This window comes from Carassius gibelio, chromosome B16 (assembly GCF_023724105.1).
Source record: "Carassius gibelio isolate Cgi1373 ecotype wild population from Czech Republic chromosome B16, carGib1.2-hapl.c, whole genome shotgun sequence".
Classification (NCBI taxonomy): Eukaryota; Metazoa; Chordata; class Actinopteri; order Cypriniformes; family Cyprinidae; genus Carassius; species Carassius gibelio.
This window is the reverse complement of record NC_068411.1, coordinates 24547227-24574903: the sequence shown is the minus strand read 5'-3', so window position 1 is coordinate 24574903 and position 27677 is coordinate 24547227. Positions and strand designations below refer to the sequence as shown.

At 37.4% G+C, this 27677-nt stretch overlaps 1 protein-coding gene across 1 annotated transcript in view; it reads right to left on the bottom strand.

The window, feature by feature from the left end:
- Positions 1-12289: 12289 nt before the first annotated feature.
- Positions 12290-27677, bottom strand: part of LOC127975009 (ER membrane protein complex subunit 2-like) — a 29862-nt gene continuing 14474 nt past the window's right edge. The window contains exons 6-11 of the mRNA XM_052578717.1: positions 25817-25902; positions 25588-25647; positions 22273-22354; positions 21668-21778; positions 19127-19231; positions 12290-12894 (exon numbers count right to left, since the gene is read on the bottom strand). Coding sequence (XP_052434677.1) covers positions 12808-12894; positions 19127-19231; positions 21668-21778; positions 22273-22354; positions 25588-25647; positions 25817-25902 — 531 coding nt within the window. The 3' untranslated portion in view covers positions 12290-12807. The remainder of the gene's footprint in view (positions 12895-19126; positions 19232-21667; positions 21779-22272; positions 22355-25587; positions 25648-25816; positions 25903-27677) is intronic.

Genomic DNA, 27677 nt, shown 5'->3' with positions numbered 1-27677 from the left:
CAACCATCATTTATGTAACCAGCCAACCACTTAAACGGTTTGGTTTGTTGTCCAACTCTCTTTATTCTTCTCCATTTTCATTCTAAATGCGGTAAATGTTGTTGGAAGTCTGCGTTTGTGCAGACCTTGAGTATCTCTAATTGCGTCTTGTATTATCCTTCCATCAAAAACAATCACTTCAGTCGTGAGAAATTAGTCATGGTCAATAGAACACGTGAAAAAAGGGACTCTGAGGGTGATGAATCCAGAAAACCAAAGATTTCATATGTGCACTTGATAAAGTCTGTGCTTAGAAAGGAAAACATCCAAAAGATACACGTTTTATTGATAATTTAGTATTAACCCTTAATTCAAAATGACGCATACTGTAACTTCGCCTGCTTCTTCTACATATTCCCTATAACAACAGCAGCAAGCAGTTAGATTTTATTATGCTTGGCACTTCTCAACTTGTTTATTCTGGTTTCCCAACATGAAAAAATTATTGAACTGTGGCTTTTTTTGGCTGGCAGACTCTTGCGAAAACAATTATTGCTTTGTAAAATATACAACAAAGAGCACAGTGTATCAATTACTACAGTTCAACAGGAAGGAAAAAGCAAGAGAGATGGAGCATTGGAGAGAGTATTTAGCTCTAATAATTGTGCTGGGTAATTGTGACAGTGAATCCTGCAGTTGGCCACGTGCTGCTGATGACTGTGGACAAAGACAGAGACTGAGTGGAACCCTTCACTATTACCTTGGCTGTTTGCGGTGGTCCCTTTGGCATCTTGCTTTCCCACAAACAGATGGTAATCTCTCCCGTCTGCCAACTATTTAGTAAGAGGAGGAGCCGCAATATGCTCCCTGCACCAATATTTTAGCATCAATCTCTTGTACAGACACCACAGCATCTTCGGCATCATTGTGGATTGCCCTTACTGCGGTGTCAGATGGTATGGTCATACTGAATGATATTCATATCATGGTCGGTCTGTCTGTCTTTTTATTACAAAATTGGGCTTCTAGGAATTTTTAAATGCTTTTGAAAGAGGTCTCTTTTGCTTACCAAGGCTACATTTGTGTGATCAACAAAACAGCAAAACAGATATACTGTGAAATACTGTTACAAATTAAGATTTTAAAATGTAATTTATTCCAGTCTTCAGTGTCACATGATCTTTCAGAAATTATTCTAATATGCTAATGCTCTTATTACTATCAACACTGAAAACAGTTGTGCTGCTTATTAATATTTTGTGGAAACTATTCTTAAGGGTTCTTTTATGAGTAGATAGCTCTAAAGAACAGCATTTATTTAAAATTATATATATATATATATATATATATATATATATATATATATATATATATATATATATATATATATATATATATATATATATATATATTTTTTTTTTTTTATAAACTTAAAACCTAAAAATACAGGAAATAATTAGAGTAAATGTAAAATTATATTATGCTTGGCACTTCTCAACTTGTTCATTCTGGTTTCCCAACATGAAAAAAATTATTGAACTGTGGCTTTTTTTGGCTGAAACTATTTTTAAGGGTTCTTTTATGAGTAGCTAGCTCTAAAGAACAGCATTTATTTAAAAATTATTTATATATATATATATATATATATATATATATATATATATATATATATATATATATATATATATATATATATATATATATATATATAAACTTGAAACCTAAAAATACAGGAAATAATTAGAGTAAATGTAAAATAATTTAAAACTAGGATTCTTGTAACAACTGACTCAGTTCACAATAAAATAAATTATTCTAGCACTATTTTTACTATAGTGTGGAATGAGGGAGGGTTGTGTCCAGAGGAAGTGGAGGCAATGAAGCAGAACAACTGATCCATATGCATGTAGGTTTCTTTCCTCTTTTTAATCAGTGCTATGAAAAAGGGATAGTGAAAGGGAGAGAGATTTACTACAAGAATAGCACATTCCAGACATGTACTTGGAAAAAAATGGAGAAAAATCCACAGGGATGCATTTCAAACATAAGCCTATAGCTGGCAGAGAACAGCTGCTTAGATGGGATTACATGATACAGGGACGAGATTGTGTGATATCCACAATATCACAACAGCCCACATCAAAAACAGTTCAATCTCTGACCTGGCGCCTCATGCTAAAAGAACGTGTTTGTTAACCCGATCCGAATGTGAATTGTTTGTGTAAAAGCCATTATGGGTCAACTGTCTTCCTGATCCCTGTATGCCTTACAGATGTGCACGAGAATTTATCTCACTGTGCAGAATCAAACATGAGACATAAGAGGATGCTGAAGCCGTTCAGATCATATCTCTGGGGTTTTTGAAGCCTTCCATGTTTCCCAATTATTATTATTTAAATTAGCAGTGGCCAATTACCTCTAGTTTTGTGGAGAATCTGAACGCCTTCCAAGAGGAAACGTAAACAGCCTACTGGTAAATCAAACCATGCGTGTCCACAAATCATTTCGGCACATGTGGATGTCATAAATAATACTGGTTCTGGGTTGAGTGCAGAGAAGACACACAGAGAGAGAAGAAGAAGAAGAAAAAAAAGAAGCAGAAAAGGAAAATGCTGAAACATAATAATATTATACCAGTGGCCTCTTCGTTTTGTAGGAGAGGTAACCACCACTTTAAGAAAGTGTATGAGGTTATTTTCAACCAGGATGTTACAATCTTTAAACCTCTATCCAAACTACTGTCTTCACCACAAAGGGCAAGAACGTTTGTTCCAAATAATTTAGCTTTATTATGATTGCTCTTTTTATCAACTGAGTCATTCTGCATTATATAACTACAAGAATGTGCATCAGGACAAATATTGAGAATTATGCAGTGTGTGTGTGTGTGTGTGTGTATACACAGTCAATTAAGTTAGATTTTTTTATGATTTTAATGAAGTTTCTTATGCTTATTTATTTAATAAAAATACATCAAAACAGGAATAAGTTTAAGTATTCATTTCTTTAAAAAAAAAGGTACTGACTCCACACTTTTGAAATGGCGTATACTGAAAACTGATTTATATTTTGAACAAATGCTGTTCTTTTTAACCTTTTATTTATTTGTTACTTTATTATTTTATACCTTTATGAAACATTGCAATGTTTATTGTAAATGATTTATCTGTGCACATCACAATTTTTACATTTTTTCATTTTTCACTTTTTCATTTTTTTCTTGTTTGAAAAGCCATTTCACTGGGAAAACATGATCTCCAATTCATGCCGAGTTTAAAGTTTCACAACATCAAAACTTGTTCAGAATCGCTCATATAGTATCAACCTAGTACCTTTTAAACCCAATTTTGTTTTCCTGGAAGCTGACATTGGATGTCCAGTTTTTAAGGTAGCTTAATCTTATTGTGATAATTAATTGGTGGGTCTTGTTTCATAAGCAGCACTATTATATACACTGAATGTGCACATTCAGCCGGACATGCAAAAAACATACAGCCAAAATGCAAGCTATGCAAGTTGTCACCATTCCTTCAAATGGGTTGAGATCCAATTCTTTCAGGAGCGAAATCATATTGCTGAGTCACAGCTAAATGTGTGTGCACATGTGCCGTACTTGCTTTGTTCACAAGATATCCAAACCAAGAAGAGGAAGTGTCAGCATCAAAGGAGGGAAATGTAGTGAAATTCCTTTCACCTCCAATAGCTGCCATTATGAATTCTACCTGGCACATGTCTAAGACTCCTTTGTCCTTGAGCTGAAAGGCATCATTGTTTTGAAAGAAGAAATGAGGAGCAGAGTGAAATGCTTGTGAAGAAGTTAGTGCGAGAACAGAGCGGGTGTTTTCTGAAACTCAACACTAACATCTTCTCATATCAACTCGACGTGCCTCAACCTGAACACTATTCACAAAACTAAGAGGGTCTCGGTGAAAAAAAAGGAGATTTTCTTGCAAATGCGGATATCTAGTTCCTGTTTGTTGATTACATTCACACTGTGAGATTTATTCATTCACTTCTTGGGGGTCGACTTTTAAAAAATGTACATGTATAGGCAATTTTCAAGACTTTCTACCCATTTAAACAGTGCATCATCAGATTCTGACTGTTGCTCTGCTTTTTCAAGATGGTGTGTTAAAATGTATGTATGATTAAATATGTGATCACATTAGTAACAAAAGTCTGTACTACAGTATCTGTGTAAAGCACTACTCACACAAAAGTCACTTTCAAACCAAAATTTGCCAACCAGTTCCAGTTAGACAAAATTGCCATCTTGACCAACAAAACCTGCGTGGCCAAGTGATTTGATCTAACTTGTAATCTCAGATTTGTGGTTGCCAAAATGATTGAAAATGCTGTTAAATGTTTTACCTACAGGTACGCACTTACTGCCTGCCACAAATACAGTTAGAGGATGACTGCATCTTCCTAGTCTTATCTGTATTCAAGGCAAGGCATCTAGGATCTCAAATGGACTTACTGATCGGCTCATGGCATCGAAAAGGGTACACTTCCATACTGCATAGTATGTTTGGAGGGTACTAGGTGAAACGGCTTGGAGGATAGAGTTAATAGAGGTGTATAGAAGGGATTTTATCAAGTGATTTATTGGGAAGATCAGTTCTGAAAAAAGAGGTATTGGAGCTTGGGTTGGATCCACCTCTGAAGACAGCAGTCTAAATTCCTGGAAAGAGAAATGGGAGAGGACCCTGAAATGTGATTGACCGTTATATTAAATTGATTGCAAGTGGAAGTCCACACGAGGCATCTTTGAAGTGGCATTAGTGTGGGGAAGTGTGAACAGATTTAATGCAATGATTCTGGAACGGGCCTGGCCCAGTGGTACTTTAGATCCGGATGGAGATGCACAGTGTTCACACAGAGGATACAGATTTGAATAATGCAATACTTTGGTGGTGGACAATGGGTTGCCTTAAAATTAAATGCTTCCGGTGTTGCAAGATTGTAATGCTTATTAGTATTGATTCGGGTGAACGTGAGACATGGAGAGAAATGACAAAGCGAACTCGCAAGCGCTGATTTAACCTGATTTGGAACTTAGCAAGATAGAAATATTGGGCTTATTTGCGAAAAACTGTTGGCTATCGTGTGACGATAATTTCATTTCTCAATTCTATTACACATACTTGTATGTTTATCATGTGGTTGAATCCAGTTATTTATTAGTCAGTTACTTATTGATGCTTTTCTTTCCATCTTGAATAACATGACGCTTCCATAACACATTTGTTTTAAGCGTTGTTCCCATAGTCGTGATTTAAAGTACTGTTTCTCTGGCAATATCAAAGGCATATAAAGTATAATGCTGTGGCTTGGCATGATACACAGTCTAATGGTCTAACGAAATCCAATTTTAAACATTTTTACCAATTTATATTTCCAATTTGAGCTAACGCAGATCAATTATGTTTTATTTATTTTTATTTATTTTCAGAGCAAGACCACCCTGACTGTAAAGCAAAGAGTGATTGGCTATAGTGTGGCTGTTATCTGATTGGCTTAAGTTGACAGTGGGTGGAGTCAAAATTTTTGTGGATTAATCCGCATGCGTCACCCCTAGAAATGTTTCAAAACATTTTGGTTTTTTCAAAAACCTTTCATGTTTCAAAATATTTTTTTTTCAAATCTAATTTTATATATTTGTAAATTTAATTTATGTTTGTGAAACTCTAAAACATATGTGGTTCTAATTCTATTTATTTGTCAATAAGTTAAATTTTTGGTACTTTTTTAATGGATCATAATTGATTTATTTGGAATTATGCAACAAATCTCCATACTGCAAAACTTCGAAGTAGCTAAAAAGCGGTGCTAACCAACCTTCAGGTGGGTTAAGAATGATTTTAACCATTAAGCGCAATGTGAAACAACCCTTTTATCAAAAAAATATGCAGAGGGGTCTATCACTAATAAATATATAAATGTGTGTAGATCAGAATTACAATTTTACCTGTATATCACTTTATACCTGTATATCAAATAGCTTCTGCTATGGAAAAAATAGTCCTATAGATAAACACTGCAAGAATACTGACCTCTCACATGCTTTCACTACAATCAATAACTGGCAAATGTGCTATGGATCATGTTAATATTAATATCTGACAGCTGAATGCCTTAATGGACCGATCAGAATCAAGTAGGTATATTTCATGTCCATATGAGTCATGTAATAAGTATAATTAAAACTTGAAAAATGCTGCCTAGTTTTAGGATCCCTATTAAGACCCTCAAGATCCATATAATTGGGGCATCAGTCACCCAAAATCCCATATTAATTCACACTCTTCAGTAGTACATCAGTAGCTCTTTTTTTGGCCTCAAGGCCTCGCATGGGATGAGACACTTGCATCTGAGCCCAGAAGATAATTTACTAAGGGCTGATGTCTCAGAGGACCAGGCCTGATGGAAAAACTTCTAAATTTCTGTTCCCCTCTCATAATTTGACACATGCCATGTGCTGTGACATACTGCTGGACCTGCCATGACAGCACAGGCAGGAAAAGAACAGGCAATCCTCTCCACCGGCTGAAAGCAAGAAACTTGCATCTGAACTACAGTGAAAAAAGAGATCATGTATAATTTACAAGTTCTGAGGTAAAACTGTGTCGTTAAAACTGACAGATCTGGCAGAATATATGCTGGACTTCGTACCCAAGGTGAAGGATTAAACCTCATGTTACATATCGAATGTAAATATTGCATAGCACTTTGATTTCGCCGCATACATCTGTGGTAGAACACATCGTAGACTTTTTATTTCCATCACATTATAACTATATTATTCCTTTTTGAGGCAAAACCGCTGCCAGTTGTCTGAGAGAGCATTCCACTTTGGGCTAATACATGTTTCATGAATATAAACAATAAGATTAGCATTGGCTCTGCTAAACGGGACATTTTTTATCAAAATGCAGTTCCCGGTTCCAAATGACTTCTTACATTGAAATACTTCAATATGAACAGCCGATACTAAATGAAAAATGTATCATTGAAACTTGATTTAGCAATGCATCATGTCTTCTAAGCAGACTAAAACGACGAAAGCAAATCACCTTTAAGGGAAATGGATTCAAGAGACTTGCATTTTGACAAATTAGATGGTATGTTTATATTACTCTGGCATTTTAAAAGCAACATGCATGTGTCTGATTTCACCAGAGCGGAAAACTACCTCTTGTGATAGCCATTCTAAACCAATAATGCTGAAAATAACTATTTTACCCAGTAGTCAGTGTGCTCTGGTATTGCATAAATGCATGGACAGTTCAGTAAATGAAGGGTAAATTCATAGAACAACCTTCTGCTGAAAGAAAAAAAAAAAATAAAAATTGGGCCTGTTTTTCATGGCAAGCCTGTACTTGAAGGACCATTAAATACAAAAACACATTGTTCCTGGAAATCACGCAATTCACTTTAAACAACACAAGCGTCCAAAAGACAGATATCAGAGATGCTGAGTGAGTCCACATACTGTAGGTTCCTATGCATTAAGAAATTGGCCACATAGCAAAGCATACTGTTTTATAAGCATATGGAACGTAATGCCGTGAGGCGCAATAATATTTGCCTGTAAGTAATCACACGTATAGACCTTACTGGCACCGATTTTTGTCATCAATACGTTTTCAGATGGAAACATGCTTTTGATCCGCAGCTTTATAAAGCTCATGAAAGTCTTTTGATGGATGCTGACGTCTTGCTGTCTATGTGGAGAGTTTCCATGTTGGATATCAAAGAACCTAGTGGACTCACTCCAGCCAGAGAGAAAGAAAGAAGGACGGCGGCCCACAGGAACTGCTGTGGTTTGAGAACATTATCTTGTCTATATTTATTTACTTGCTTATTTATTTATTTATTTTTGTAGTGGAAATATATTCACATATCTTAAGAGAGAGAAAGAGAGAGAGAGAAAGAAATAAACACTTTGTCCAGGTGCTGAAAAGAAAGACAGAAATTAAATTAAAAAGCGAAAACCACAGACGGATCATTTTTGCAAACTTTTGCGGTCCACCCTGAATCCACCCATGTGATATAGTGGACAGATTTTATTGCCAACATTTAACAGATCCAACATTTATTTCTGGTTTTGTTGTTGAAAATTATTTTATTCTTTTCATCCTCTTCTAATTCACATAAAAGTTATCTTTGTTAGGTTTGCATGGACCTGTACATACGACAGGCCTACCTTCTTTTTTTTTTTTTGCATTAATTTATAACATTTGGTTCTATAAACAATGATTGAAAGATTGAATGTGTGGAGGTCAAATGTTTATTGCATAAACCGGTGCAGTCCGAATATTGAATGAATTGTTGTTGTGCAACAATTTGTTTCACCCCAAAGAATGCTATCCACACAGAATGCTGTGCTCAGAAACCTATGGTGATATTTAAGAAAACAAAAACATTTCCAGTCATTTTGTAACCAGTCATGGTAGTTAAACTATTAGTCAGTGACATGAGCCTGATCAGTTAACAACATGCTAAACAATATTTTAAAAAATTGGATAGCAGCAATTAAAACATATAAAGAGATAGCCAGGCACTGAAAGTAACAAATTAACGTTTTTTTCCAAGCAATAAAAAGATTATACGATTCAACATTACATTCTGAAGTGATAGAATTACTGAACTAATTTGACTTTCTGAACCGCAGTATATAATTTATTTATATAATAAGACTAAGAATTAAATTAATATGTTATTTGCACTTTAAAGGACAGTTCGCCCCACAATTTTAATTCTGTTATGATTTATTCACCCTCATGTCATTCCAAAATGTTTCACAGAAGATAACAATTCATATGGGTCTGGAACATGATGATGAGAAAATTGTTACAGAATTTTCAGTGACCTATCAGTGGTAAAAGATTTGTCTTTGAAAATTCCCCAAATTTGTCTTTCCTATTCCCAAATATTTCTTCCACAAGTAAATAAATAACTAAAAGAATCATCAAGGAAAATGAATCAGAAGAAAGTTATTTTTGTTTGATTTGCGCACAAAACGTATTCTTGTAGCTTCTTAATATTAGGGGAATTAATGACAGAATTTGGGGTGAACTATCCCTTTAATTCGACTTCAGAAATGTAATTAAAGAATACACGGCTCACTCTGAAGCAAACATTGTTTCCTCACTGCATGGTGCATTGTGACTTGACTAGACAGGGTTAATGCGTCTCATTCATCTTCAGTCCTCCCAGCCTCATCCCTAAACCAGAGAGAGACAGATGTGCTGCGGGGGAAACCCCATGCCCCAATTCAATTCTCTTGCCAATTCCCGCCACCCTGGGAATTCTATAGGGGAACCATGGGGAGACTCCCTCTTTCCTCACCTTCATAGACTCCCTCTGATCATTGCGTTTCTCTTCGAAAAATAGCACAGAGAGGAGTCACTTTCTACACATGGAGATTTATCTCCATTCACCGTCTGCGGTGCGGAGTGTATGGATTACAGATGATTAATACCTTCACTGGCTCATCACCTGGGGAGTATCCACAGGGGCTTAAGTGTGTAATGCACAGCAGACATCCGAGTGTCTCCTCTCCGCCTCGACCCACTATTTCCCATGCAGTACTATGATAGCCTGTTTCTGCCTCCGAAGAAATAAATAGTTTAAAAGATGTTTTGCGTAGTCGAAAGCATTTTGAGTTATAAAGCGACCAGGGCTTCTCATAACTGAATTTGCATCCTACAAAGTCGAAATTGCAAGATGTATGCCAAATTTAAAGGAAGAATCACTTCTGTAGTGGCAATTAGATGTCTTTACATAAAATGTATAAAACTGCTTAGAGTTGGAATAAAGGCATTTACTCAGCAATTGCGACTTGATACTAGGGGCTGAAAATCTATCTCGTCAGTATTCAGTATACAGTATAATTCAGTATTACCTGCATTGACTAATAATTTGGAAAAACAAAGTCTAAAATTACAACAAAGACATACAAGCAAAATATTAAGTCTCATTGTGAGATTTAAAGTTCTGATTATGAGAAAAAGATACATTGAAAGATAATTGCAAGATACAGTCCCAATTAAAGGGAAACAAAGTTGCAAATGTGAGTCATATTGTGAAAAATCACATTGTAAAATGTAATATCTATTATGAGAAGTTGAGAATGTAAACATGGCTCAATACAGTATTAAGTAGCAAATATGAGAAAATCGTATGTGAGAAAATATATATGAAAATATATGATCAAAATATGATCACTATTATGAGAATTTGAGGTGTATGAGATATTATCATATTGCAAGGTTTAAAGTCATAAAGCAAGTACAGTTGTGATATTTAAAGTTGCACTTTACAATCAAATGTTGCAAGTGCAAGAAACAATATAATTGAGAGAAATAAAGTCAGATCAATGGACCAATTCCCCAAGCTTGCTGTTCAGGGGTAGACTCGGGGTTGAGCTGTGACATAGACTAAAGGAATTAGAAATATCATGGACAACTAATCCACAGTGCTTTATCTTTGACTTCAATGACATAGCATTTAAATGCCCCAGCTGTTGGATCTTTTTGGAATGGAGTCTGGTTCAGCTGATTTTCCATCTTCCTGAGAAGCCCCCACAGAAATTAGAGCTGTGATTACTGGAACACTAAATCAGATGCAGCAGTTTCTGTGTTGATGATGAACAACACCGTATAAGCATGTTACCATGAATTGCATTAGTTTCTACCTGTATATAGCATGTCTCATGTTACACCAGAGCATCTTGGCAAATTATTTTCAAATGTGAGATGGATGACTCTTCAACTTCCTCTTTTAAAAACTTCTTAATGTTCATGAAAAGATCCCTAAACTTGGAATAGAGCAAAGAGGAGGAAAAGAAAAACACCCTCCTGACTACAGATGGCACTATTGCATTAAGTTAAAGGGCGGTTTTGTTGGTCTTGCATATCACTCACACATCAAAGTGATTGACATGTTCTTTTACAGACCACTTACAAGCCTTTAATGACCTTTACAAGAGAGGGCATTGGCTTCTTCCATTCTTAGTTGCCTGGGATACAAGAATCCACATGTAAATGATATTCTCTCTCAAATGAACCATCCTTGATGGTTCCTCAAAAAGCTACACTTCAATGCAGCGGTTCCTGTAAAAATAACCGCTCTGTCAGTCTCCCTCCGCGGTCCCCAGGCTTTCGTTGGTTCTGCGAGCTTGGAATGTGAAATCAAACGCAGACACATCCACTGACCAAAGTATTAAAACTGATGAGTAAATGACTTTCACCGCTCCCACTTCAGGCTTTCAAGCCCCTTAACAAGTCAGTCGGTCCACGAGGGGGGAAAAAAAGAGAGGCAATAAAGTCAACGCTCAACTTTTCCACCGGACTGCATGTGAAATTATGAGACAATTGCCACGACTTAATAAACAAAAGAGATGGAAGTAGCAGCTGACCCGGCACGGGTAAGAAATAACGCTCATTTAGTCCCAAAAGCGAAGTGACCATCACAAATGGACACCGTAGGAAACCAGACCTCCTTTTCACAGCCTCTCTCAATCTTTCCTTTTCTGCCACTTGAGAAAAACCCAAATTTATGCATTCAAAGTGCTTTTGTTTTAATTACCGGCCAAGCTTTCCTGCCGGTCTTGCTGTAATTGAGGGGCACGAGTTCCAGTCGGATCGTTGGGAGCGAGAGAGTGCCTGCTGCTCAGCCTTCTTTTAATGGGAATTTCTGTTGCTCTTAAGTATTTCAACAGATCCCAGCAGCTGCCCAATGGGGTAGCGTGAAGCTGAGGCTCTATCGCTTCTTGAAGTCTTCTGAGGGCACATTATATGACCATAGTAATGGCGATTATTATCCTCTTTATTGCTATTATCATTCAGTGGTCCAAGGGTGGTCCGAACAGGCTTCTAACCGCTCAATAGCTTATAGCGGCTCAGAGAAGAGCTGATCTTTGAAAACGACAAGTTAAAACATTCCTAGAAAACTGAGTGAGGGAGAAAAATGATGCTTTGAAATCTATGCATTTAGACATATAGATTCACCTAAACAGTGTTCCTGTTGCTCAAGTGGTAGAGCATTGCGTTAGCAGCACAGGGTTGTGGGTTCGATTCCCAGGGAACACATGTTAGGTAAAAATTGTTAGCCTGAATGCACTAAGTTTTTAAAAGCATCTGCTAAATGATGAAAAGCAAGAGATTATTAGATGATCTTTCAGTTGTGAGATTTAAAACTAATCAAAATACTCCAAAAAAACAGACTGAGAGAAGAAATGCTCCTTGGATATTAATAGATGAAACAGATAATTGATCAATGAAGAGACCCACCAAAACACGGGTATGGTTAGTCAAAAATGCAGTCCTTTATTTGCTAAGAAAGAAGCTGATCTTCCAGCTGGTTCATTTATTTTACTAAGAAACAGATCAGTCATGACATCAGTTTCTTGCACATACACTAAGTACATTTCCATCTTCTCACAGTCTTCTCTTTTTTATAAACTACAAGAACTGACCGAACTAAAAACATTACGTCGATTTTCCTTTTCACGCTCACTTCCATCGCAGACACATTTGATTCCACCAGACGACCCAATGATAAGCTCTTAATAATAAATAAAGGAGTGCTGAAGGTTGAATCAAGAAACTTGTGGAATGGTTTGGGGTGTCTGAAGCCTACCCGGAGACCTCAAAACAATACAAAGATGGATGAACCGATACAGAGGTGGTTGGGTTGGGTGGTCTGGTCTGAGGGTGGTGGTGGTGGTGGTGGTGGTGTACTCTAGTGAGCAGGGAGAGCTGCCATGGTGTTGTGGTGACAGAGGTTGTGGGGGCGGGGGGGGGGGGGCAGAGCTGAGGTTTAAGACATGGTGATCTGCATGGACTCCAACATTTCTTCTACCGCCTTCACCGAGCATTTGTTCTCCTTCTTCCCACGGCCCGCCATCTAGGAGAAACAGAAAGAGAGAGAGAGGGGTTGATGAAAGGACATCATTCCATTTACAATGTTTTTGTGTTACGTTTTATCATAGTCCATGACATACTAATGTTAAAAGACAAGTATTTGTGTACGATTCCTGTGTCTCCTTGCAGGAGCTGCATTCATAAAGCACTTCAAACTTGTTATAAGAGGGAGAATGAATGTAATGACCATGGTTACAAATCTTTGCAAATTAAGGCCCTATCCCAGGGTGCCTAAATTAGAGAATGCAAATAGTACATGGGTTATTTTAAAATTTGATTTCCTGGAGACTCCCCAGTATACCCTTGAAGCAACCAAGGTTTGTATTAATCTGCTGGCACTCATAATCTCTGCATTCAGTTGCATTTTAACATGTTCTATCAGTTTCTTCGAGGAAAACGAAGCATAAACAGATGACTTGTAATGCACTGCGAAATAGCAAGTACTTTAGCAAATCATGGTTCACGGCTATAACTAAAGCCTATTATAAGTACTTTATATAAGTATTTTAAATACTGTAACTTCATTTTCAATTTTAGTTTTATTGAAAACTTGATCAAAAATAGCTGAAATGGTGATGACGCATTTGCCTGCAGTAGTAGAGTAATTGAGATGCCACCACAGTTCTCTCTTCGTCTCTCCTTGTTTGCCCTATGAGAGTAAAAGGATTGGAGGGATACTACGGCCTAATGAGTCACCAACTTACAAGCTCACTCACAAAAACCCATTAGCCGACAGCCCCCATGGCCAAGTATACTTACATGCTCTTGCCACATCCGCCTGTGACTCATCTGAGTCCCTCTGCCTCACTCAAACTGGACAAATTGAGCATATCGTCCAAAGCTCACTCCTCTATCCTCCCCTCCAGCAATTGACATAATAAACCAATCCACTATCCATTAAAGGCTGTGCTCTCCGTTTCTCCTCATTAGTCACGTCTGACGTCTGCAACGTATCCCAATCACCACAGCAACTCCAGCTGAAGCAGCAGTTGTGTAAGGTGTTTTGGAGGAAATTAAGAGGTCAAGGCTGGTTAACATAACCCCTGCTGGTAGATGCTGCAACTACACCAAAAATGAGCATCATGATGACAATTAAACTATTTTAATTTTAAAAAATAAAGTTAACCAAGATGAGAAATATAAACAAATGTCTTGCTTCAAATAATCCAGTGTTGTCAGTAATGTTGGGGATTGAACTCAAGCTGCTGTGGCAAAGCTGACTTTTTTGAAGCCATTACTCCAGTCTTCAGCATCACTTGATTCTTCAGAAATCAGATTTGCATATATGCCCCATGTAAAGATGTCAGATTTCAAATTGACTCTTTGCAAAGACCCGCCACCTTTTGTTATTGTTGCTATATCCAACAAGCCATGCTCTCACGTCACACATCATGTTTTCAACCAGTGAAAAATACATCGTCGGGCAAAGAGAAACCTAACAAAGTGCTGACATACAAGTCTCAGCTTTCAAATTTTGTATTTTTTTTTAAGAAATTCAAAGAATAAATACAGTTTTGTGGCTGTTTAATGTGTTGTGATAGATCGCTGTAGTGCCTCAGTTCAAGCAGCATGTAAAGCGATCATCCCTTCCTCTTTACTAGTTGCAGCACAAAATAAACATGAATGAACATCAGAAGTATCCGTTTCAATCGCGGTAAGATGTCAATACACAGCATTTTTCAAGTTCAATTCCACCAATGTTAATCTACTCTTCTGACTGTTTTGTTTGTCAGATAAAAATGGCGGATTTGGCTTTATGACAAGTCAAATCACCTGTAAATCAAACTCCATGTGAAGGGTCAGTTGTGCCAGCCTAAAAAATGCCATTCGGATGAATGGGAAAGCTAATAGACAGCTTTCTCCAGGTATTCTAGACCTTCTGCATCTGCATCATAATGGGCTGTGGGTGTGCTTGTAAAACGAGAGAGCCAGCCATCCCAGTGAACTCATTGAGTAAACAGACAAAAAGCATGCAAAGCTTGGCGGAGAAAGCATGGCAGTGCCGTTTCTGAGCTTGGCAGTGCATATCTGTGTCTTTGCAAGTAATTCATGGCTCCCGCTGGACATGTACACATACAGAGAGACAAATGTTATTTTCTTACTGGGAAACATTGCTAGATTAATGGAGTTGATATGTGGTCTGTGCCAGGCTGCCGTTCCCAGCATTCTCACAAAATCCCCACATTGTTGTGCAAGTAAGCTGTGTGGTTTGTTCTGAATGATGGATTCCATCACGTTTTAGACCAGTGCAAAAGTCAAGGGCATCTACAAATGGCACAGAGGACTACTCGATGTTCAGCAGTCCAAGCATATCATGGATTTCAAAACATGCTGACTCAATGTCAATGTTTTAATGTTTGCATTGATTGTTGCAAACAAGCGACTGGGTAATTGCAATTACTCACTCAAATTAAGGAATATGCGTGTGCCTTTTGTTTCTTGAGTGTACTATGATGGTCCGACCCTGTCGTATCACTCAATCTGCTTTGAGTGAGGGCTATGGCATTATGAATCAGAAGCACTCTGTTGCACCCTAATCCATCAGCGAAGTGAGTCATCAGTCTGTATGACTATTATGAAACGTGGACTGACTCAGGCCTTGACAGCCGGAGTGATATCAGCAGTGAATTATTAGCTCTATATTGAGAGAGAAGGATGAAGTTAATGTATTTATGCTCAAAGTCAAACACAGAGAGCACTAAGAGGAAAAAAGAAGTGAGTTGAGCAGAGAATGTGCCATCAAATTCAATTCGAACAATTGTCCGAGGACATCAACTATGGCCAGAAAGTGACTTGAATGGTATGCAAACCAACTGAGGTTGGAAGGCACCGTTAACCTCCAGAAGACCTCATCAATCAAAGCTACTCTGCTAAAGGGTGACTCAACTTCTCTTTGAAAGACCTCAGAAGTTCTTCAAAGCAAGGAATACAACAGGTTATGCTGACCTCTCAATACAACCAAGTTTTTTTTTTTTTTCCAGGTACAGTGAACAAGGTTCAGGATAAATGGCTTATTCTGAACAGCCTTAGGTTAATTCCTTCTTGAATATTCAATGCCGTTTCACAATATCTGTGTCACAAGAGGACATGCATGATTCTAGCACAGTATTTCAAGCTTAAACCCTTCTCTTATAAGCAACATCAAAGCCCCTGATACATTGTGTCAAAAAAAATCTATGCATCATATGCAATACCTCCAAAGCACCAACACCGTCAGCAGATATCCGTTGATGTTATGCACATTGTTTACCAAAAATGGAAATTCTGTCATTGTTCTGTCTAACCCTAACCAGTAAACTGACCTTTCAAGGGGTAGTTCACCCAAAAATGAAAATTCTGTGATTAATTACTTACCCTCATGTCATTCCAAACCCGAAAGAACTTCGTTCATCTTCAGAACACAAATTAAGATATTTTTGATGATTTCAGAGAGCTCTCGGACCCTCCCATAGACAGCAAGGATACTACCACAATCAAGGTCCAGAAACATAACAGGGACATCTTTAAAATAATCCATGTGATTCAACCGTAATTTTACAAAGCTATGAGAATACTTTTTGCCTGCAAAGAAAACAAAAATAACAACTTTATTCAACAATTCATCTCCTCCGCATAAAGAGAGCTCTCGGAAATCATCAAAAGTATCTGAACCCTTAAATGCATGAATGTTTTGCCAATCATTATTACATATTCAGGTCTTTAGTGACCCAAACCTATATATCCAGCACGGATGGATCTTGAACTGCTGCAATAGCAAAAAATATATACATATATACATATTTTGTTACCTTTTGAAATTTAAAAGGGTTCGATTTGAGCAGATGATTTTACCATTGCTGTCATCATCAGAGCATCCACAGTACATTCAGCTTCTGCTTCACATTCACAATCTCAGCCATATTGTCAAAACTAGCATTTTAATGAGTTCATTTTCAATGTTTTGATCACTGGCAGCTTAATCACCACATCCAGCATCAAATTACAATAACATTTATATTTCATAGCGTAAAGTAATTGCTCTGCAGTAAAGCCATTCAAACCAGTTCCATTTTTGCTGATGATATTCGTTTGTTTTATGTCTGCATAACTTTTTTGTTATATTGTTTATAATTAATAGATTTCGATTCTAAAAAAGTTGATGTCTAACTTAAAAAAAAAAAAATGAAGGAGGGACAAGGTAGAGAATGATGACCTGGGTAGGTAAAGACCCAAGGTATGCATTTAAGGGTTCATTTGTGTTCCGAAGATGAATTGACTGATTTGGAAAGACATGACGGTGAGTAATTAATGACAGAGTTTTTAATTTTGGGTGAACTATCCCTTAAACACTAATGGTCATGCTGTTCCAAATCTGTTTTGACTTACATATTTGGTTCAGCAGACGAAAGTAAGTAAATGTAAGTAAATGAGGTCCAAAACAACACTGTGCCCAACAGCAATGTGTGGACCAAAAAAAAAAAAAAACACTTAAATAAATCCTTAAATCTATAAGCAGTGACGTTCTTGTGAGTAAAATCTCTCATGAGGCATACAGCTCAATAAATGCAGGAATCTAGAAAGATACAGAAGATGATTGTGTGAAGCAAGACAGAAGGAACGAAAGGAACATTAATATCCATTATTGGGTGGTCTGGAAATTCCAACAGAAACCCGGCCAAGTTTTAAACCACCCTGAGGCTAGGAGACCACAAGGTCGATATGTTACTTTTGAAAGTGGAAAACAGTCCTTGAATGTTTACTTCTATAAAAGAATTTTAAAAAAGTAACAATGCATATTTCATAGGCCCAAATATTTATATTTTATAAAAGTCAATGGGATCCTAAGTTGTTTTGGACCTCATTGTCTTTCATTGTATGAACGAAAACAGTTGAAACATTCTTTTAAATATATATATATATATATATATATATATATATATATATATATATATATATATATATGTTTGTGCATGTTTGTCTGTTACAGAATTGGAACAACATGATGGTGAGTAAGATGCCATTTTTCCTTTTTGGATGTCTTTAACGGCAAGATCTAGTTCATTCTGATCAGACTCTTGTCTTGTGGTGAACCTCTGAAGAACCCATCTTTGGAACTCAGATGCCCACCAACATGTCAAAGTAAAGGGGGCTCCATCAACAGTGTGTGACAAGAGTCCTCCAACCACACAGGAAACACTCCAAGGGTACACTTATGTGTGTGTGTGTGTGTGTGGCCCCTGATGGCCATATTTGCTGACTAAGGGCCTCTTTATTACACTTTTAACTGTCAATCCTTAAAAAATCGATGTATATCATAACCCTGATGGCAGTTAAGATTTCTTATAAATGTATAATATTTACATTGTGTACCATGGCAACAGTATAAACCGCTTTAGTGATACCATGCGTGGTGCACTTCACTTTTTCCTTTCTTCTGCTATCATTATTGCCTCCCCTTGCAGCCGTGGTGTGCGCGCTGCATATTTTCCCCTTGCTAACTCCCGAGGCCTGTGTTTGGCACCAGCTGGTATGCTTCATAGGGATAGTGGCACTTTAACATGCAGACATAGAAAACAGCTGCGTAACACAATGCCAGGCCCTGTGGGCTTAAGTCAACACATTAGCTGCGCTCTGCTCGGGCACGCGTGTTCAGCACAGACCCAGCATGAAGGCATGGCATACGCTCACTGTCTGGGGATGTACACCACTGTCTGTATATCAGACTGTGCCTGCAAGACAGAAAAGAAAGAACACAGGCAGCCAAACGGCACTGCCAGTAACTAAAGCTGGGCAATCTGAGTAGGTAAAAACGGTATATCTATGGCATTGATTTAAAGGATTCAACATCAAACAAAATACTGTAATTAGCATCTCGACACACCATGCATATTTTATTTTATTGTAATTTCTTTTGTGGAAGCCATGGTAAAAAAGGTTGTTGTTTTTTTTTTTTTAAGATTCTGCAGTTAATAGAATGTTCGAAGAGACACATGTACAAATATATATATATATATATATATATATATATATATATATATATATATATATATATATATATATATATATATATATATATATATATATATATATATATATATATATATACACACACAATATTAATCGCTACATTTGTTAAATATATTTTTTATTTAATAAAATTTTTTAAATCTGTCTATCCATCTATCTATGAATTCAGATAAACTAAATCAACATCCCTACTCATGAACTCCTCTCACCTGATAGGCTCTGCTAATCTGAGAAGTGGCCCACGCGGCATACTTCACGTTGTCCTTTTTCACCTTTGCGCTAACTTTAGGGCTGGCGGCGATGTGACTGGCCGACTGCAGGAGAAGAGACAACAAATAAGGGTGAGATGGACCACAGTGTTGGAGGAAACACATAAAGATTAGAGTATCACCATTCCTACAGAGTCAATAAAGAGTCATGAGATAAATGCCCATAGACTCCCACTTAAAGTCCACATAATGGAAGGGTGGCTAAACTCTGATGGCAACATAGGGGTATTTTTTAAAGGGTGGAAAATGTGATGGTTTTGAGCCTGGTGAAAAAAAGCCAGGGCGCTGTATTAACGCAGCTTGATGTCTCTCGCATCAGAGATAGGATAGGCGGTGCTGACAGGCCTGGGAGTGTCAGGGAGGCGGCGTGTGAACGGCATAGCGCAACGTGAATCATGCTCTCCAGCCGCTACACGATCTCCTTTCCACAACCACAAATCCTCCATCTTTCCCTCGTTATTGCTATTAGACCCGCTCAGCGGAGCTCGCAGTGCTCTGTTGGCTAGCATGAAAGCCCTTCCCCATGGATGTGCTGAAATTTAACTGCACACAATCAACCTCATCTCTGTTTCTGGCAGCAAATCCCTCGGCTTCTGGATTTTGGGGTGTGTAAGATCGGTAGGCCCTGCAAATAGGCACTGTTAAGGAAAATGTTTGGGTACCCGAGTCCCAATCTGTAATCATTTTTATACTGCTTTTTTGTTTTAGGTTTGGCGAAAATGTCCTGTAAATTTAGTCAATATTTTGTCATTTATGTATCAAATTTACTGTTAATGAAAACAACATTTTACCCGAACTGAAAAATTAAAGCAAATATTCAAAATTTTATATTAAATTTTATATTTATATGCTATTATAGTGTTTATTAATACTTCAAATAATTTTTATGTGATTAGTCAATTTTATTTGGTTTTGTTTCTTTAATATTTCTATTTAGCTTTATTTTTTTTTAGTTCTACAAATTTTAGTAGTTAACCTTATTTTAATTCAAGTAGTTTCCAAGTCACATTTCTCATTTTCATTTAAGTTTTTTGTATATTTCATCTAATATTTATATACAGTCAAACTAAATTTATTCAGACACCTTCAACATTTCTCACATTATCAGAATTGATTTCGCTATAGTTTAGAAAATGGTAAAAAGAGTTAAACTGTGTCAGAACAAGCTTTGATAGAAAGGTGTGCAATGAATTTGAATAGCTGTCAGCTGTTCAATTTAAGTACACAATTAGATAATACCAATTTAGGTCAACCAATTACCAAGCAATGCTTAATTTGGTTCAGTCTGTAGTGTACAAAGGTCATATTAGCAATTAAAGAAAAACACTTAAGCAAAACACCAAAGTCAAGGTGTCTTTTTAATCAATTTACAGGTGGTCCACTTCATGAAGAATATTTCTGTATAATACGTCACGGTTTAGGCTACTTTATTTTGCTATCCTCCCTTAAATTAATTAACTATAGTATCCTGCATAACTAGTGTAAAAATAAAACAATTTCTGGTGTCTGAATAATTTTTGGTTATTTTTTAAATGTATTTGAGCTTTATTTTAATAAAAAATTAATGATTGATTTAAATAGGTTTACACTGGCATCGTTAAGAACACTAGTATCAAAAACATTATGTCAAAAGTGTTCTTGTTGCGAGTCAACTTGTGCATTTCCAGAATTTTGTGATAGTAGTTGCAAAATAACTGACTTTTCCTCGTAATGCATGCGTTTTTTATTTATTTTTTTAGCTCACCTTCATTATCTTTGAAAAAAAACAAACACTTATTAACAAACATTTTTTGTCAATTGCCAAATTCGGTCACAATCTCTTGTGTTTTTGCAGGATGGTGTCGTTTTTCGCTACATATGACTGGATAACCGGCTCTTGGCTTTGTAGTACTGACCGACATCCCACTATTGCCAGCCTTGTTTCACGTGCAAATCGCACATCAAAGAGAGCTGATGACTGTCATGGTTCTGTGTTTGAACTACTGAAGCTTGCGTGTGTGTGTGTATGTGTGTGTATGTTTGAACAGAGGGCCTGTGTGTGGCTCCCTGCGCACTCTCTGTCGGCCTTCTGCCCCTGGCTGGCTGTTTGTGTTCATATGTCAGGAGTCACTTACAAATGATGCATTGGTGTTAATGGACAACTTCCTGTTTAAATAAATACAGATGAAAGGCTTATTCAGCGCACATATTGCTTGAACCTTTCCAGTAGAGCCACGTGTGACGGAGCGGTTGCCATTTCTCTACCATTCTTTTATTGTCAAAGATTTGTTTATCTCTAGAATAAACCGAGAAATGCCCTACAAATGTCCGGTGGGTTACGTTACAGCAAAAAATAAATTGCGAGTCAGAGTTTTTCCCAACACAGGGGCTGGAAACATCAATTGCAATTGCACCCGTGCGGACCAATCACAACCTCTTGATCCATTCACATGCAGAAAAAAAACAGAAATAGAGAAGGTGTCTGTTTTCTGAACAGCTCACCATGTAAAGGCCGAACAAGGCCCTCATGTTTCTGTTGTTAAGCTTCAGTGCCTGCGCAAAATACTTCCTGGCCAGCTCGAGGTTTTCCAGACCTCCCTGGGTGTACTTTACCTGGGGGAGATTGTAGAGGAAACAGAAAGGTGATGTTGTGTTATAGACACACTTAAAGCTGGCATGAGATCTAAATAAACAGAACATGATCTAAATAAACAGGAAAATCCTACAAAAGAATGCAACATGACAGATGCACGTAGCCATAGAGTGCAAATGCACTAAAAGGTGTGTTTTCTGTCCATGTTACAAATGCAATGTTTCAAACAACAAAAATCAGAATATTAATATATATTTAATGTTTAATAACGTGGTCATGTTAAGGTTGGTTGAAAAAAAAAAGCAACTCCGATTAACATAGAAGATATAAAAGGATATGACTAAGATTTGAATAAGTGATGCAAACTTTTATGTCTGTATATAGACTCATCAACAGAAAAAGAACTAATCTAACAAAATTCTGGGACTTTTCATATATTTTAACAATAAAACATTTGGCAAAAATATTGAAAAGGATCATTTGTTTCAGGCAGGAAGAAAGAAAGCTACTATACCTCTGCATACTGTTCGCAGTACAGGTGATTATGTGGATTTGTCATCATCAGCTCTTCAAGACAAAAAGCTGCTTTTGCGTAACTGTGGGAAAGAAACAAGAGAAAGAAAAAAAAATGAAGATCATAGAAAACATCTCCCAGTAGCTTTGTGGCAGATCACGCAAAGCGAAACTCAATCTCGTTGACAGTCGAGAGACATGACAGTCTGAGGTTTCCCTTTCATCAGCTTTTATGAGGGTTAATGGAAATATGTGTATGAACACCCATATGGTCAAATGATGAACGAAGCTTTTCAACAGATTCATTATCACCTTTTTATAGAAGGCCAAGATGAATCTGGTCTACCAATGTGTCCCTGGCATCATCACTGACATCTCGAGACATCTCAAGATCTTAAGGTCATTTTCAAGAGCCATTTCCACATGATATAACAGCTGAGCCGCTGACCTCACACTAATTTACAGTTTCATGTCTCAGACACTCTCTCCATTATAAGTATACAACATGGGCCTGCACATTTCCCCATTGCTCCCACCAAAAAACCAAACAATTTCAAAAAGAACTTCAGGACTATTACGACAAACCCACAAGACACAAAAATGAGCCAAATGTGTCCAAAAGCTGTGGACGGGGTTGAAAGGCTCGTTACCGCCTAAAGTCCTGAAAACCGCAAAGCATTTTTAGCTACCGTTAGCAAACTTTCTGTCTCGCTCTGTGCAAGGTCCACACATGAAGTCCCACATAGTACGTGCTTGCGCACACATATCTATTTATCACAACACATCAAATCGTATAACAGAGCTGGAGTGCGTCCAATCGAGTTAAGGATGGTAATCTTACGACTGGCAGAAATAACGTGTTGACGCAAACTGGACTTTTTTTTGGTGGAAAAATACTGTTGCAATTGCTGACTCTTATAAGATGATGATGAGTCCATTTAGGAAATGTTCAAGAGACTTCAAATTCAAAGATATACAGTCAAAGAGGTTGAAGGAGTGAGCCAGTGAGATCAGGCCACTCAGAAGGTTAAAGGCTGCTTGCAATTACCATTTCCTCTTCATAAAGACTTTCAGATGTGCTCCTGCCATGGTGCAAAATACGGCAGAGCAATGTAAAGAGTGAGAGAGAGACAGACATATGGAGAAACACAAAGAAAGCAAGGCACACATCAATCCACATCACAACTGAACTCAACACCCACTACCTGAGCATTCGTAAATGTGTTTCCACATTCATTTCCTGAAGGACCTATAAACCTACTAACCTAGCGATTGGTTAGAATGACCGACTTGTTGTCCAACAACCAACTGGTCAATAAGTGATGTAAACTGAGTTTATCAAGACTTCCCTTTCTAGTATACTCCATCTAACTGATTTTGACAGAATCTACAGTAGTCAACATTTGAAGTGGATCCAAAACGTTGATCAAAGATTTTGGTTTTAAGTTTTCAGACAACTTTGATGAAAGGTTTTGTGTAGTCTAATCTGTTTGGTTTACATGGTCAACCAGTGTAACAACACCGGGCTCACTTAAGACCAGCTAGTTTTGCACTCTGCAACCTAAATCTAGCAAATAATTCAACACTTTGACACATTTCTTTACCAAAGTGGAATTTAGTTTAACTCTTATTAAAAAGTGTGATTCACTAGTGGCCTACTTGTACTACTTAGTGTAGATAGCCACCCGACATAGCTATGTAATCAGCTGGTAGGGTGGCATTTATTTGTCTTCGTCTTGTTTTGACTGGTTGGGAGAACGGGTACCACCTCGTTCTCTTGGGAATTTCTCTTTTTCCCTTTTCTCCTGTTCTTTCATAGCATGGAAGAGGGATGTGATAATGCAGACTTTGCCGGAAGAGGAGGGAAAGGGAAAAAGTGAGTCTGTGACCTGAAATAAATAACAGAAAGAGAAAGGGAAGAAAGAAAAAAGATTGACACCGACACGCCTATAGATAGGACGGTGTCAGAGAATGGTGTGATATTAGAAAAGTTGGGCTAAGTGGGTAGATAATCCTCTCACCCCTGGATTTCCTCTGTCTGCTACAGCAATAAAGCCCTTTACACAAAACCGTGAGGTATCTAATAAGCAGTGCTCTCACTGAGTGACTGCATTCCTACAGCCAGCGCTCTCCGACCGGGACAACCAACTTTTTTTCTCTCACACATACAACACTCCGTAGCCCCCCTCGTGGACAATAAGATCAAAACAATTAAAAAAGGATGGAGGAGAGGAGACATAAAGTAAGTTTCCTGCAATCCTGATGCCTGGCAGAAAGTAACCCCTGGCAAAAGAGATATCAGCAGGGGAGCACAGTCTTATCCCAGGAGTTGGAGAGGGGGCTCAAGGAACAAATCCTATTATGGCCCTACTCCATAGGACAAACAGACATGGAGATTTAAGCAGGGCCCCTGACTGAGACTGGCATTTCACTGTCTTTTACTCCAGAGGGTCCCACAGCGCTGCAGCAACCATCGCACGTCAACTGAAGGTCCTGAGAATGACCTGCAATATGCTGGTGAATGTGACCTCGTAACCCTCGTAAACATCACATTCCATGCGGACAACTTCTGGACAATTTACTGACACACTGGTGACTGATTAATCGCTTTAATTGCTGATTAAATGTTTTTGATGAGTTGAGATCATATCTTAAAATTGTAGTTTAGGAGGGAAAAACTCTACATTTCTACACTGTGTAACAATGCACTAAAGTCAGTTTTTACATTAAACAATACACTGAAGCAAATCTGCTGACATTTACAATGCTCGGATTTTTAAAAAAGTTCCAAAAAACAATTCTAGCTATTGATAGTTATTTTTTACATTATGGACATAATAATTAATAATTATAATGATATTCTGTTTTGTCTGAATACATTAAAAGAAGCACAAAATATCAAATTATTTTTTTTAATTGAATGTATGGCATCAAACAATATAATGTAGACTATAATTTTTTTATATTAAATAAATGAAATATATTTCTCTTGAGGAAAAAAAAACGAATGTCAGATAACTGAAATTCTGCAAAAATAAAATAATCAACACTGATTTGATGGAATAGGCTACAGTTTGTTTTAAACAATGAAGCATGGATTAAAATGAATCTTGTATTTTCTAATTCTAATTGAGCTAATTGAAACCCAGTATGCAGATATAATTGCAGATATATAAGTGAATATGTTCTGGTTATGTTGTTTCCATATGGGGTAAGGTGGACCACAGACAATATGATTAACCTTCATGTTCTGTCAACTTCTTGCAAGACTAAAGCAAAAAGACTTCAAAATGTAAATTAGGTAAGATATCATTACTCATGCTCATTGATGTAGAGTTCAGACAGCTCATGCCATGCTTCCTGGTCTCCCACAAACCTGCAAGACAGAGTAGTGGTAGTTAGCTCATCAGAAAGGCCACTGTGGACAAAAGGGGGGTTAGGGAAAGGCTTGGGGGCAAACTAAATCAAATGCAAAACCTTTTTTAATTAAAAAGAGGAGGGGGGAAGGGTAAGGGGGGTTCTAAATCCTCTTGTAAAACACTCACTGCTCCAGATATTCGTTGAGCTCACGGATGGCCTCACTGCTTTTGCCCTGTGCTCGCAGGATGGAGATCTTGCGCTTCCTTGCTGCCTGTTGAGTTGACATCCACAGAGGATTAGCGCTTTAGAGTTTCAAGTGTTTGTTAGCAACAGAAAAGAGCAAAGAGTGAAAGAAAGAGGGATGTGTAAAATGATCACAGTATTGTGAGAGCTGAAGAAATCTCCACAATCCCCTCTGATTTTTTTGATCAGGCTCTGAAGACAACAGGGACGGCATCAAAGTCTAACATAGTTGGATTTCACATCCATCTCATGAGTGTCGATCAGACAAATACTGATTTTGAATTTTAAATGCTAAAATCTATTTAGGAATATTATAGTGAAGTCAAACACTGTCAGATTGTCACAAAAGAACGCTACAGATAGAACATTATACAAAAAAAAAATCCTATTTTAGTTTCAGAAATGTATCACCAATCACTTGGATATCGAGACTTCTGAATTATGGCAAATTGTCCTCAGCAAAAATAAACCAACAAATGTATTAAACATCTTGTTGATAATTATAGATGTGATATGTTACGAAACAGATTTTTTTGTTGTTGTAGTTGCCTATTTTAGTTCTAAATTGTATTTCCTTTTCTTTATTTTTTATTTAGACATTTGATATTTACCAAGAACATTTGTGTGATCAAAAAATAAAATAACAACAACCCCCCCCCCCCCCCACATTTAAAAAAAAAAAAAAAAAAATACAAATATGCCAAAAAAGTTTGTAATTATACATGTAAAATACATATTTAGAAAACTCAAATTGAAAACTATAAAGTATGGTACTAAATTATATTTTGATACATGTTAAATCTAAAAGGTAAAGTTAAAAAAAATGCAAATTTAGTGTTATTCTTCTTCTTCTTCAAAAAAAAACCTCTTAACCTTCCAACCATGACAGGGGTTGTAAATGTTACAGTGTATATTGTATAAGCATCAATCCTTCTTTGAAACAGGGTATTATGTAGAAATAAATGCTGTCATTCACTGGACAGAAGGGCCTGTGAAGTCCTTTTTTTTTTTCTTCCCCTGAGGAAGTTTTACAATAAACAGCCTTGCACCATCAAATTGTCCAATATGACATTTCCTTGAAAGCATATTATTATTGCATTCAAGTCATAAGTAATATAACAGCAGATACCAAGAAGTAATGTCTTTATCAGATTAGAAAGCCTCTGGATTCTGGCACACAAGCATCAGCGAGGATGCTGCTCACATAAGAAAGAGCAAGTACCCATTTCAAGTGGTGAAAATAACACATTGCCAAAGAGCCGCGGGCCATACGCATTCACATAAACTTACAAAGCCCAGTTTGCATCAGCCACAAATAACGTCCGCCCTATGCCAACGCAGAAGTGACCTTCAGGCGGATTAGTATCTCATCAATCTGAATCAGAAAGTATTACGCCAGGTTCTACGACTTTTCCAGGAGCGGCTCTTTTTTCCTTTCGCTGGTAAAAGGAGAGCAAAGAGCAGAAGCTTTACCATTCGAAGTGCCCCAGATATTATTTATGAACTGGCACTTGATAGAGTGGGTCTTCCCTACTACCACAGCACGGACCAAACTCCATCAAGCCGGGCATGAGTCACGTCTGAAAGGCCATAAATCTGGAACTGCTATGATACCACCGCCACTCCAAATCCACTTATCCATCAACCACGCAGCCAGACGAACCTGCTTCACTGGCTGCTCGAGCTAAGGAGCTGATGAACTGCCAAACCCCTACTGTACGCAAGTCTGATAGTACTTACTGGATCAGCGGAAGACATGGTTTCACATTACTGGGCTGCAGATGACAGGTGAAATAAGGCTAG